This window comes from Diabrotica virgifera, chromosome 10 (assembly GCF_917563875.1).
Source record: "Diabrotica virgifera virgifera chromosome 10, PGI_DIABVI_V3a".
Taxonomy (NCBI): Eukaryota; Metazoa; Arthropoda; class Insecta; order Coleoptera; family Chrysomelidae; genus Diabrotica; species Diabrotica virgifera.
The window spans coordinates 33,342,723-33,356,014 of record NC_065452.1 but is presented as its reverse complement, the minus strand read 5'-3'; the positions used below and the strand labels follow the sequence as shown (position 1 = coordinate 33,356,014).

The window sequence follows — 13,292 nt, the reverse complement described above, 5'->3', positions numbered from 1 at the left end:
CTGAGTTTAGGAGCGTAATTGCTTTCCTGTCCTGAGTATTTCGTTCTTTAATGGCTCCGTTCAGTGTTCCATCATTCGTGATTTTCATACCCAGGTATTTATATTTGTTACATGTACTAATTGTTTTTCCCTTTATAAAATACTGAAATTAAAGTCCAACTATAGCCTTAGGTTTTCTTAACATTCTGTTTGTTTATTCATTCACATATGTTGGATAATAAAAAAGTTAGGTACTTTAACAACTAGCCATGCGGCAAACTTAACTGACGATTTAGTTATTGCTCTAAAACCGGTTGAGATATGCAATTGAAATTTGGTAGGTTTTAAGAGGTAGTTATTGCGCATTGTTTGATATACAATTAAGAATTTTATATTCTCCACTGGCGCGTATACGGGTCATATTATCCTTATGCACGCCAATGGTGAATATAAAATTCTTAATTGTATGTCAAAAAATGCACATAAACTACCTCTTAAAACCTACCAAATTTAATTTGCATATCTCAACCGGTTTTAGAGCAATAAATAAATCGTCAGTTAGTAAGAAAATGTCAATCTTTTATTTTATGTCAAGAAAACTTTTTTATTATCCAACATAAGCGATTGAATCAAAAAACAGAATATTATGAAAATCTAAAGATATAGCTGGGTTTTAATTTCAGTATTTTATAAATGCTAGAATATTCCGCAGTGGTGAACTTTGAGAAAAAAACACAGTTTGATTGGTACACCCGGTATACAATGAGAAATCACCTATCAAGCAACAATATTATTACAGCGATATTGTAAAAAAATTAGGCTATAACATATTAAAAAAATCACTTAATCGGACGACAGGTTTAGGAAATTCGAGACATCAAAAATTACCCATTTTTAAGGTGGTGTGTTAATTTCTTGGAGTAGTGTATATTAAAAAAGATAAAAAAAGTTATTTAAGTATTATAGTCGAAAATCCTAATGCAAAATTATATTTTTAGTTTATAAACATTTAGAATAATTTTAAAAATGTCCGTGGAAAAAATCGTTTTACATATTCGAAAAGCTGATAATTTTTCCACAAATTTGAAAGAAATAGATAGTTATACTGGGACGATTTGATAAAAGTAAGAATTATTTTATTAATTGCCACTTAATTTGTTTAAAATTTACAATAATTTAAAAAAAAAAGTAATTGGTTTCAATTTAAAGATAAAGACTTACATAAATATAATAACTCTTGGGTGAAATACCAAAGTTATAGGTTAATTTTAATAATAGTTATTAACAAATAACGATTTTGCCGTATTTTTCAGTTTGCGAAGCAACAAATTCTTTTTTAACTTTCAAAAATCGCCATCTTGAATATTTTTCAATGTTCTTAAAAATAAAATTTTGTAATTTTATATCAATTATTTAGCTTTTTAATAAGGTGCAAAAAATCGCGTTTTTTGCACTAAATTGGTAATAATTAAAAACGGCTCCGAACTCATGACAGAAAACATGTTAGTTTTCTTCCTATGGCTTTACAATATCTAATATAGTTGTCAGATAAGTACCTGGATTATTTAGTCCCGAACAGGGTTTTTTTTGCTTATTTCCCTACAGTGTTATTGTTTAAGTAAGATTTGATTTACTTGTGTTAAATTTTAGATAAGACACTCATCGATGTTGAAAAACTAGAAAAAGAAAATATAGAAACCATGCAAGATATTCTAGTTAATTTTGATAAAAAATACAATGATGTAGGACCTGTCTATGACTGCATTCTTTTCCATAATGGCCAACATTGGATGTGTTGTGTAGATACATCAGACGATGGTGATTTATCAAAATGTCCTCTACTTGGTGAATACAGTGTCACTCATGAATTCGCACCATTAACAGAGACAGATAATTTAAATTTTAGTGTAAATGTCCATGAAAATGGAGATGTATTGGAGTTAGTAGGGGTTTGTTGTAAGTTTTTCTTAATATAATTTCTTTTAGAGAATAATTCAGTGGTTTTAATTGATTTTACTGGGTATATGTAGTTGTATGGATGGTCTATAATTTGTAAGAACTATGACAGTTACACAAATATCTGTTTTACAGTGCTCAGTCTACTTCTTCTTAAGGTGTCAATCCATGTCTGCGTAGGGGTTCACTGTACAGGGTTATTCACTATATTTTGACCCCTTGTAAACTACTTTATTTACAGATTAAAAAAAAATGTAAAATACAAAAGGTATTTGATTTCTAAATTATGATTCTTTGACATATACAGGGTGCGCCAAACCTCTGGTCTTCTTTGATTACGGCTAAACTATGAGATATACAAAAAAATGTTTATAACAAAACTAATGTGTATCAAAGAGGTCTATAATTTAAAATTATTTTCAATTATACAGGGTGAGTCAGAATGACGGTATGAACCAAAGTTTTATTTTTTTAAATGGAACACCCTGTATATTAAATCATTTTTGAATATATTATTTAAAAATATGAAAAATTTGTATAAGGTCTTATAGGTCTAAAGTTAATAATTTTCGAAATATTTACATTTTTATTGAGAAAAATGGTAATATTTATAGGGTTGTGGATTATGTTTCCAAGGAAATAAAAATTTGGGTGATAGGTCAAAGTTTTTAAAATATAGTGTTATTTTTAAATAATTTAATATTTTTTACTTTTAGCCATAAAATATACAGTGTGATCACTATTTGCAAATACAAAATTTTCTCATTTTTTTTAAATGGGACACCCTGTATATTACTTTTGCGTTTTGTAGTAAATATTACAACCTTTCTTTTGGTATAAGGTTGTATGTACCTAGCATGTTTCGTTTTGTAGATATTTAAAAAAAAACTATAGATTTTAAGTGTTTGCGGATTTTTTATTTAAAAATTTTTTTGCAAAAAAAATAATTATATTCTGGTTTTAGAAACATACACTAAAATATAAAATATGAAGATAAAAACGTAATTAAAGATTAAAATAAATCGTATGCTAGTACAATTCAATTGAATTTAATAACTTTAAATTATTTTACAAAAAATATTTTACCATATTAATGAATGCATAAATTAGTTACTAAATTAAATAAACAACCAAATTTTAAATCAACCGTAGTAATTTTTCTACTACAGCAACTTTCCTGTACCAAATTAATTGTTAGTTAAATTGTATGTAGTTAAACTTTTAATTTACCTTTTAAATTTACTTACATACATCTTGAGAATATAAAAATTATTATAAAGTATGCTTTGAAACAAATGAATGTTAAATGTATCATCCAAATTATTTATTAATATAAATAGTATTTACTGGTGTCACAAAAACTGGAAATACTTTTGTAGTTGAAATTTTTGTAACAATTTTTTTTATTTTAAATTTTAATTTTTTAACCGAAACATTTTTTGATATGACATTTGTTTTGGGCGAAACCATTAGAAATTTTATTACCAGATGTAGGTACATAGATACTATTTACTTCTTAATATACTTCCATAACGTTCATTTGTTTCAAAGCATACTTTATACGTTCTCAAGATATAGGTAAATTAAAAAGTTATTAACTGATCTTACTCGTAAATACAATATAACTAACAATTAATTTGGTATAGGAAAGTTGCTGCGGTAGAAGAATTACTACGATTGATTTAAAATTTGGTTGTTTATTTAATTTAGTAACTAATTTATGTATTCATTAATATGGTAAAATATTTTTTGTAAAATAATTTAAAGTTATTAAATTCAATTGAATTGTACTAGCATACGATTTATTTTAATCTTTAATTACGTTTTTATTTTCATATTTTATATTTTAGTGTATGTTTCTAAAACCAGATTATAATTATTTTTTTTGCAAAAAAATTTTTAAATAAAAAATCCGCAAAAACGTAAAATCTATAGTTTTTTTAAAATATCTACAAAACGAAACAAGCTAAGTACATACAACTTTATACCAAAAGAAAGGTTGTAATATTTACTACCAAACGCAAAACTAATATACAGGGTGTCCCATTTAAAAAAAATGAGAAAATTTTGTATTTGCAAATAGTGATCACACTGTATATTTTATGGCTAAAAGTAAAAAATATTAAATTATTTAAAAATAACACTATATTTTAAAAACTTTGACCTATCACCTAAATTTTTATTTCCTTGGAAACATAATCCACAACCCTATAAATATTACCATTTTTCTCAATAAAAATGTAAATATTTCGAAAATTATTAACTTTAGGCCTATAAGACCTTATACAAATTTTTCATATTTTTAAATAATATATTCAAAAATGATTTAATATACAGGGTGTTCCATTTAAAAAAATACAACTTTGGTTCATACCGTCATTCTGACTCACCCTGTATAATTGAAAATAATTTTAAATTATAGACCTCTTTGATACACATTAGTTATGTTATAAACATTTTTTTGTATATCTCATAGTTTAGCCGTAATCAAAGAAGACCAGAGGTTTGGCGCACCCTGTATATATATATATATATATATATATATATATATATATATATATATATATATATATATATATATATCATACTAGTGACGTCATCCATCTGGGCGTGATGACGTAATCGACTATTTTTTTAAATGAGAATAGGAGTCGTGTGCTAGCTCATTTGAAAGGTTATTCAATTCTCTATTCAGTAATATAAACATTAAGATAATTATTTATACAAGGTGTCCAAAAATTTTTTTAATTAAATTTATTGACACAAAAAGAAGAATGTATGTAATTTATTTAATTCAAAGTACATTCTACTGCTGTCAGAAAACAGAAGTAAATGTTTATTGAACAAATAAACATTGCTTTTCGCTTGAATTCAATGTTCAAACTGGCACCCATCTGACTCTTGGCAATTTGAACATTGAATTTAAGCAAAAACCAATGTTTATTTGTGCAATAAACACTTATTTCTGTTTTCTGGCAGCAGTAGAAGATATTTTGAATTAAATAAATTGCATACATTCTTCTTTTTGTGTCAATTAATTTAATTTAAAAAATTTTTTTGGACACTGTATAAATAATTATCTTAATGTTTATATTACTGAATAGACAATTTAATAACCTTTAGAATGATATATCACACGACCCCTATTCTCATTTGGGGAGGAAATGTTACATGCGATATCCGCCAACAGAACGGAAAGGTGGTGCAAGCTGATCACGAGTCTGGACATGAAACAAAACAGCAGACGTACCTGGAAGCTGATTCGGAATCTTGGCAACGATCCAGCTGCTCCGGCAGTCAACATGACAGAAGTCACACCTGATCAGATAGCCCATCGTCTTCTAATGAACGGTAAGACGACATCAAGAAAGAACAAGGTGAGAGCCCAACGGAATATCGACGAAGAAAGAGATGTTCTAGGTACCTCTTTTTGTCTAGAGGAGATGAGAGGCGCGATCCACCAAATGAAAGATAATAAAACGGCTGGCCTGGACGACATACGAAGAGAACAAATAAAGAACTTTGAACTAAAAATCGTAGAGTGGCTCGTAAAAATGATGAATTGCTGCATCCGTACATTACAAATCCCCAAAATCTGGAGGAAAGCTAGAGTGATAGCCCTCTTAAAACCAGGAAAGGATCCGGCGGATACAAAGAGTTTTAGACCTGTATCTCTCCTGTACCACCTTTCAAGGCCATTGAAAGAATGATACTGAACCGGATCGCAGAATATGTGGAGACTAAAATTATTCCAGAACAAGCAGGATTCAGACCCGGAAAGTGCTGCTGCAGTCAAATTCTTAATCTAACCCAACATATTGAAGATGGTTTTGAACGGAAGGAAATAAGAGGGACCAAAAAAATGGGCTACCACAGGGAAGTGTCCTCGCGCCGATTCTATACAACATATACACCAACGACCAACCCATACACCAACAAACAAGGCAATTTATTTACGCTGATGATACAGCTGTGGCAGTTCAGGGAAGAACCTTCAATGAAGTCGAAGGGAAACTGACAGATGCCCTCGGAGACTTAGCTTTATACTACGATAAAAACCATCTGAAACCCAATCCCCCAAAAACCCAGGTATATGCTTTCCACCTGAGAAACAAGCATGCCCGAAGGCCGCTGGAGGTGGAATGGTGTGGTCAGATGCTGGAACACAACGAGACGCCAAAATACCTTGGCGTCCGTCTGGATAGAACTCTGTCTTACCGATACCACTGTCAAGATGTCAAGAAGAAAGTAAGTGCCAGAAATAATATCATCCGCAAGTTAACTAATACAAAATGGGGAGCACAACCACACACGCTCCGCACTTCTGCCTTGGCATTATGTTTTTCGGCCGCGGAGTTTGTAGCACCAGTATGGGCAAACTCTAAGAACGTCGACGAGGCTCTAAATGAAACGGTTCGTATAATATCGGGTTGCCTGAAACCGACACCTATCGAAGAGGTATACCCCATAGCTGGGATTGCTCCACCACCTATCAGGAGGAAGGTCACGTCAGAGGTAGAACGAAAAACGCAGGAGACGGACCGAAGGCGCCCCTTATATGACCACCAAACTCAGCCAAGCAGACTAAGATCTCGGAAAAGCTTCCTGAAAACATCAAGATCCATCCCCGAAGCGCCAGAGACGCGCCGAATACACCTATGGCAAGCGTCAGCTACCGCGACACATTTTCCTCCCTCAGAGGAAATGGCTGCTGGACACAATTTACCGTATCCGACTTGGAAAAAGCGCTAAACAGACTAAGAACCGGCGTTTCACATTGTGCTAGTAACCTGAAAAAATGGGGATACCAAGAGGACGATACCTGCGACTGTTGCGAGGTTCAGACCAGCCGGCATCTACTATCATGCACAGAGATGAGAGAGACCTGCACAGAAGAAGACTTAACTATAGCAAATGACAGGGCCATCTATGTGGCCAACCATTGGAAATACAGAATTTAAAGTTGTTGGTGTTCCGGACATGGAAAGTAAAGTAAGTATTCTCATTTAAAAAAATAGTCGATTACGTCATCACGCCCAGACGGATGACGTCTAGTATGATATAGATGTCAAAAAATCATAATTTAAAAACCGAATAACATTTGTATTTTATATTTTTTTCTAATTCTGTAATTACAGCAGTTTACAGGGGGTCAAAATATAGTGAAAAGCCCTGTATATTGTCTTGTCAGGTGAGATGTTAGATATTCAGGATTAAATTATTCTGTTCTTAGCAGCATTGCGAAGCATTTCATAACTGTGGATTCCTATTCATTGGTGAATATTACATAGCCATAACATCTTTTTACATCCTAAACCTTTCTTACCCTCTATCTTTCCTTCCCGTATCAATTGCCGAAAAGTGTATCGTTCTACTCGTAATGTGTGCCCTAAGTGGGCCCTCTTCTTACTTTTTACATAATCAAAACGTTCTCTATCCTGGAAGCCTACTCTTCTTAATAGTTCGTCATTTCTGACCCTGTCCTTCCATGATATTGTAAGCACTCGACGCAAGCCACCATATTTTAAAAACTTCAAGTTTCTTAATGGAGCTGGCTTTTAACGTCCGTGCTTCCATTTCGTATAAGAGAACAGGTCAAACGTAACACTTTAGCATCTTGAATCTCAGGTTGAAATCTAACTTGCGATAACTCAGAAATATACGAAGCCTCAAAAAAGCATTTCTGACTAGTTGTACTCTGCTCTTCATTTCAGTCTCAGGGTCACAACTCTCATTTAGCAGACAACCCAGGTATTTAAACTGCCTGGCTTATTCGATTTCTTTTCCAGCTACATATACAGGTTGTTTGGTAAAGAATGGGCCATAGCTTAACCTTAGATTCCTGAGGTTAAAATAGGTCGATTAAAGCTAACTTACCTTAGTACAAAAGTTGATAATAACCGAAATACAGGGTGTCAAAGTTAAACTTATATTTTATTTATTCTGAATATTTTCAGGCATGGAATAATAACACGAAATTTGGTAAGCGGGGGTTCTTTGGGACAAGAATGTATTATGCTCCTTCGTTTTTAGCTTCAAATATCTCGAAAACTAATGGCTTTATCGTTACGAATGAAGAGTATGTTATTTACATAGAAAGTATTGGAGAATCAAAAAATTGCACTAAAATAGCAATCCGCCAGTGGCGTAGAATTTGGGAAGGGTCAACCATTCACGTTCCCCCGTCGTACGCCTCTGGTAGTAGCCAGAAACGTTTGTTTAACATAATTTACTAGGGTATACAGTACCAGCACCACTTACCAGATTTCGTGTTGTTGTCATATGCCTGTCAGAAAATATTCAAAAATAAATAAAATAAAAGTTTAACTTTGACACTCTGTATTTCGGTTATTATCAAATTTTGTACTAAGGTAAGTTGCTTAAATCAACCTATTTTAACCTCAGGAATCTAGGGTTAAGCTATGGCCCATTATTTACCAAACACCCTGTATATCTTTGCGTTTGGGTAATTATTTCTACCTATAATCATTGTTTTTGTCTTGATATTTATTTTCAAACTCAAAGCTTCACTTGCAAGAGTTAGAACATTTAAAAGACGTTGAAGATCTTCGATGTTATCTGCCTGTATCGCTGTGTCATCGGCATGCCTGATGTCGTTAATAAATATACCGTTTATTTTAACACCCTCATCAGAATCTGCCACTGCTTCTGCGAAGGCTTTTTCTACGAATAAATTAAACAACATTGGAGGAAGTATGCAGCCTTGCCTCAGTCCTTTTTTATTTGAGAAATCTTCCGTTTCATTGATATTTTGAAAACGTACGGTTGCTGTCTGGTTCCAATACAGGTTTGCGATAATTCTTATTTCCTTGCTGATAATGCTTTCTCATAATCGATGAAACAGATAAAACATCATTTCTTTGATCTAAACAATTCTGTAGTAATGTTTTCATACTGAAGGTCGCCTCTTTTGAAGAATTTTGTTGAAGAAAGTCGCCAGAATTGTGTTGAAAATCTCTTTGAAAATATTTTTGAACACGATTTCCGCATTGGAAATCGAAACATCAAGTATTTTTTTAGATAATAATGTAACTAACAATAAAACACTGAAAACGTTTGTTTTCTATACTTCCACAAAATTGATTACAACTATGTGACTACAGCTGTTTCGGCAGAGTGCCTTTCTCAAGTGATTTAGATTACTATGGGTTTGGCTTTTTAAAGTCTTTAACTGAAGAGGTTGAGGAGTGGGGACCTGTTTGTCTCGAGTTGGTCATTCAGAATTATATCTGTATTTTTCAATTTATTACTTTCCATAGATTCTAATAAAGATAGCTTAAGGCCTTTATTTTGAATATGCAGAATTTGAAACTGTTCATTAAAAGAATGATTATGATCTAGAAGGTGAAGTGCGTATGTAGAAGTGTCTGTTTTTTTATTGTTGAAAGCCCGTTTGTGTTCTGCTATCCGTTTGTCAAAGGTTCTGCCAGTTTGACCGATGTAAGTTTTCGGACAGTCACCACAAGTTAGTTTGTAAACACCACTCTGTAGTTGTTTTCTCTTTCGGCTCTTATTGTTCTTAATATATTTGCTTCAGTTGTTGTTAGTTCTGAAAACTGGTGTTATTCCTTTCTTTTTATGTATCTTTTTATAACTTCCTTTATATTATTCCTTTCTTTTTATGTATCAAAAAATAACTTCAAGATAGAACTGAACATCATTAAACAAATAGCAGTAAACAATGGCTATAACGAACAAACAATTACCAAAATTTTAAACCAAAACTCCATAAGAAAGCCCTGAAATTAGTCTATCCACCACCACAGATAGAACCCAGTACCTTCTGCTCTATACTATCACATATACTGGCAAGATAACAACAAAAATAGCCAGATACATAAAAAAGAAAGGAATAACACCAGCTTTCAGAACTAACAACAACTTAAGCAAATATATTAAGAACAATAAGAGCCGAAAGAGAAAGCAACTACAGAGTGGTGTTTACAAACTAACTTGTGGTGACTGTCCGAAAACTTACATTGGTCAAACTGGCAGAACTTTCGACAAACGGATAGCAGAACACAAAAGGACTTTCAACAATAGAAAAACAGACACTTCTACATACGCACCTCACCTTCAAGATCATAATCATTCTTTTAATGAACAGTTTCAAATTCTGCATATTCAAAATAAAGGCCTTAAGCTATCTTTACTAGAATCTATGGAAATTAATAAATTGAAAAATACAGATAATTCTGAATGACCAACTCGAGACAAACAGCTCCCCACTCCTCAACCTCTTCAGTTAGAGACTGTAAAATGCAAACACATCATAAAATAAATCACTTGAGAAAGGCACTCTGCCGAAACAGCTGTAGTCACATAGCTGTAATAAATTTTGTGGAAGTATAGAAAACAAACGTTTTCAGTGTTTTATTGTTAGATAAAATGAACTTCCATCAAGTAACGGTCGAATCCATCAATAATGTAACTGTCATTACAATCAAACTGTGCCTAATCTCATATAAACATAACATTTAACTTAAACGTGCCACAAGACAGCAGTTTCAGAAATTTATTTTGTGTTTGTAGCAAGCCATGGAACTCACGTAGCTTCAATAGCAACAGCCTATTTCCCAGATTCTCCTGAAGAAAATGGCATTGCCCCAGGTGCACAAGTTATATCTTTAACAATAGGAGATGGCAGGCTAGGCTCAATGGAAACAGGTACAGCTCTTATTAGATCTATGATCAAAGTTATTGAGCTAAAGCAAACAAAGAATCTAAATATACAGGTTATTAATATGAGTTACGGAGAACATGCACATTGGGTGGATGCAGGGTAAGTTATTAATCATTCAATAAACTACACTAATCACAAAAAGTATAGCATAATTTTTAAAAAGAAAAAAGTTTAAAAGCAATTTTTAATTCTTAGCAGAATGCTATAATATCGTGTACGGTCTCCTTTAGATGTCTACAAACCAGATGTCTAACATTTCAAATTGAAGCGTGTTTTTGCCGAAAAAAAGTAAACAAAACGTTGATAACAGAGAATATTTTGGACATTTGTGTTCAAGAATTTGATATGTGCAGTATGTCTGCTTGATTTTCCAATGAATAGGTGCGTTCTTAAAAAAAAATGAGTAATTTAACGTCAGAACAAGCAGCCCAAATCATAGCTTTAATTGGAGATGGACGATCGCAGCCATATGTTGCTGATGTTATAAGAATCCACCAGTCCAGAGTTTCAAGAGCTTTAAGAAGGTATAGAGAAACTGAAGGTTACACAAGAAGACCAGTTCCAGGACGTCCCAGGTGCACCCCACAGATGACCGTTATCTGCAAACTTTGCGTACATGTCATGTTACAGCTAGGCAACTGCGAAATGATCTTACCAAAGTCTGTAATGTTCGAATAAGTGTCAATTCGGTTAGAAACAGATTAAGGCTACTACTCCACTGTTAACGAGGGCTTTTGGTATCACATTGGGATTATTAACGACTGAGCTAATATTCTTTTTACCGATAAGTCAAGATTTGCACTTTGTGGGTCTGACAGACGTATTCCAGTTTACGGACACGCCGGTGGGAGATTTGCTCAGCGTAGCATAAGAGCAGCCAGAAAGTACCCCGCACAAACCTTTGGGAAAATACTCTTTGAAATATCCTGATAAAAAGTTCTCGTGGGCACAGCTCAATCATATGAAGGATTTTCAAGATATAGAGGCACAAACTCGGAAAATTATAAGATTTACTGGGTATCTGGCAACATGTAGAAGTTTGGATCAAGGAAAAGTACTAGTAGTCTAGGATTTTTTCCTGGCTATCCAATGGCGACCTTTACTTTGACCTTGACCTTGACCTTCAACGGACGTCATCTTGTAGAGTTTCGAGGGTTTTCGGCATTAAATTGATATAAACAGATTGCTCGTGGGTTTTTGGGATCGCTAAACACGAATATGCCATCAGAAGTGATCTCCGGAGCACGTGGTGGCCAGGGCTACTGCAAGAGACGTCATCTTCTAGAGTTTCGATGGTTTTCGGCATTTAATTGATGCAAATGAATTACTGGAGGGTTTTTTGAAGTCGCTAAACATGAATTTGCCACCAGAACCGACTTCCGGAGCACCTGGTTTCCAAGGTCAATGAAAGGCGCTCCTGGAGTGTCGAGGGTCTTTGGTACTACATTAAAATGGAAACGGATTAGTTATAGGTTTTTGGGGTTGCTGAACACGAATACGTGATCAGCACAGACAGGTGCACCTGGTGCCTAAGACAAGATGTCTTCTGGAGTTAAAAACCTAAGAGTAATCCATTTGATTCCTCCGAAGCTCCAGAAGATAACCTGTCTTAGGCACCAGGTGCCCCTGTGTCTGTGCTGATCACGTATTCGTGTTCAGCAACCCCAAAAACCTATAACTAATCCGTTTGCATTAATGTAGTACCACAGACCCTCGAAACTCCAGGAGCGCCTTTCATTGACCTTGGAAACCAGGTGCTCCGGGAGTCGGTTCTGGTGGCATATTCTTGTTTAGCGACCTCAAAAATCCCTCGAGTAATTCATGTGCATCAATTAAATGCCGAAAACCATCGAAACTCTAGAAGATGACGTCCCTTGCAGTGGCCCTGGCCACCACGTCCTCCGGAGGTCAATTCTGATGGCATATTCGTGTTTAGCGATCCCAAAAACACATGAGTAATCTGTTTGTATCAATTTAATGCCGAAAACCCTCGAAACTCTAGAAGATGACGTCCGTTGAAGGTCAAGGTCAAAGCAAAGGTCTTCCTTGGATAGCCAGGAAAAAATCCTAGACTACTAGTACTTTTCCTTGATCCAAACTTCTACATGTTGCCAGATAACCAGTAACTCAGGGAATTGGAATACCCAGTAAATCTTATAATTTTCCGAGTTTGTGCCTCTATATCTTGAAAATCCTTCATACGATTGAGTTGTGCCCATGAGAACTTTTTATCAGGATGCTTCAAAGAGTATTTTCCCAAAGTATGAACGAAATCCACTGGGACCTAATTTTTATAAGGTTTGTGCGGGGTACTTTTGGAGGTGGCTCGATTAGGATATGGGGAGGCATCTTTTTTGCAGGTCACTCAGAATTAACAGTCTTTGCAGTTTGCAGTATTGTAACAAGACAACGCTCGCCCGCACGTTGCTGGATAACAGTGCAATACCTTCAGGAGGTTGATATTCAAGTTCTCGATTGGCCAGCTATCAGCCCAGACCTAAACCCAATTGACCATGATTGGGAATCCTAGAAAGATGCATAAGAGCCCTTATCGTCTCTTCAGATGACCTTGATGAACTGGGAAATGCACGGAAGAATGGGAAAATTTGGATTTGGAGTTCATATGGTCTCTGATAAAAGCGTTCCACAGAGA

The 13,292-nt window shown here is 34.1% G+C and overlaps 1 protein-coding gene across 4 annotated transcripts in view; it reads left to right on the top strand.

Annotated features, from left to right (window-relative positions):
- Positions 1-13,292, top strand: part of LOC126893198 (tripeptidyl-peptidase 2) — a 113,025-nt gene that overhangs the window by 14,569 nt on the left and 85,164 nt on the right. For all 4 annotated transcript variants that reach the window (XM_050663158.1, XM_050663161.1, XM_050663159.1 and 1 more), the window contains 2 exons: positions 1,630-1,935; positions 10,489-10,738. In XM_050663158.1, the coding sequence (XP_050519115.1) occupies positions 1,630-1,935; positions 10,489-10,738 (556 nt within the window). The remainder of the gene's footprint in view (positions 1-1,629; positions 1,936-10,488; positions 10,739-13,292) is intronic.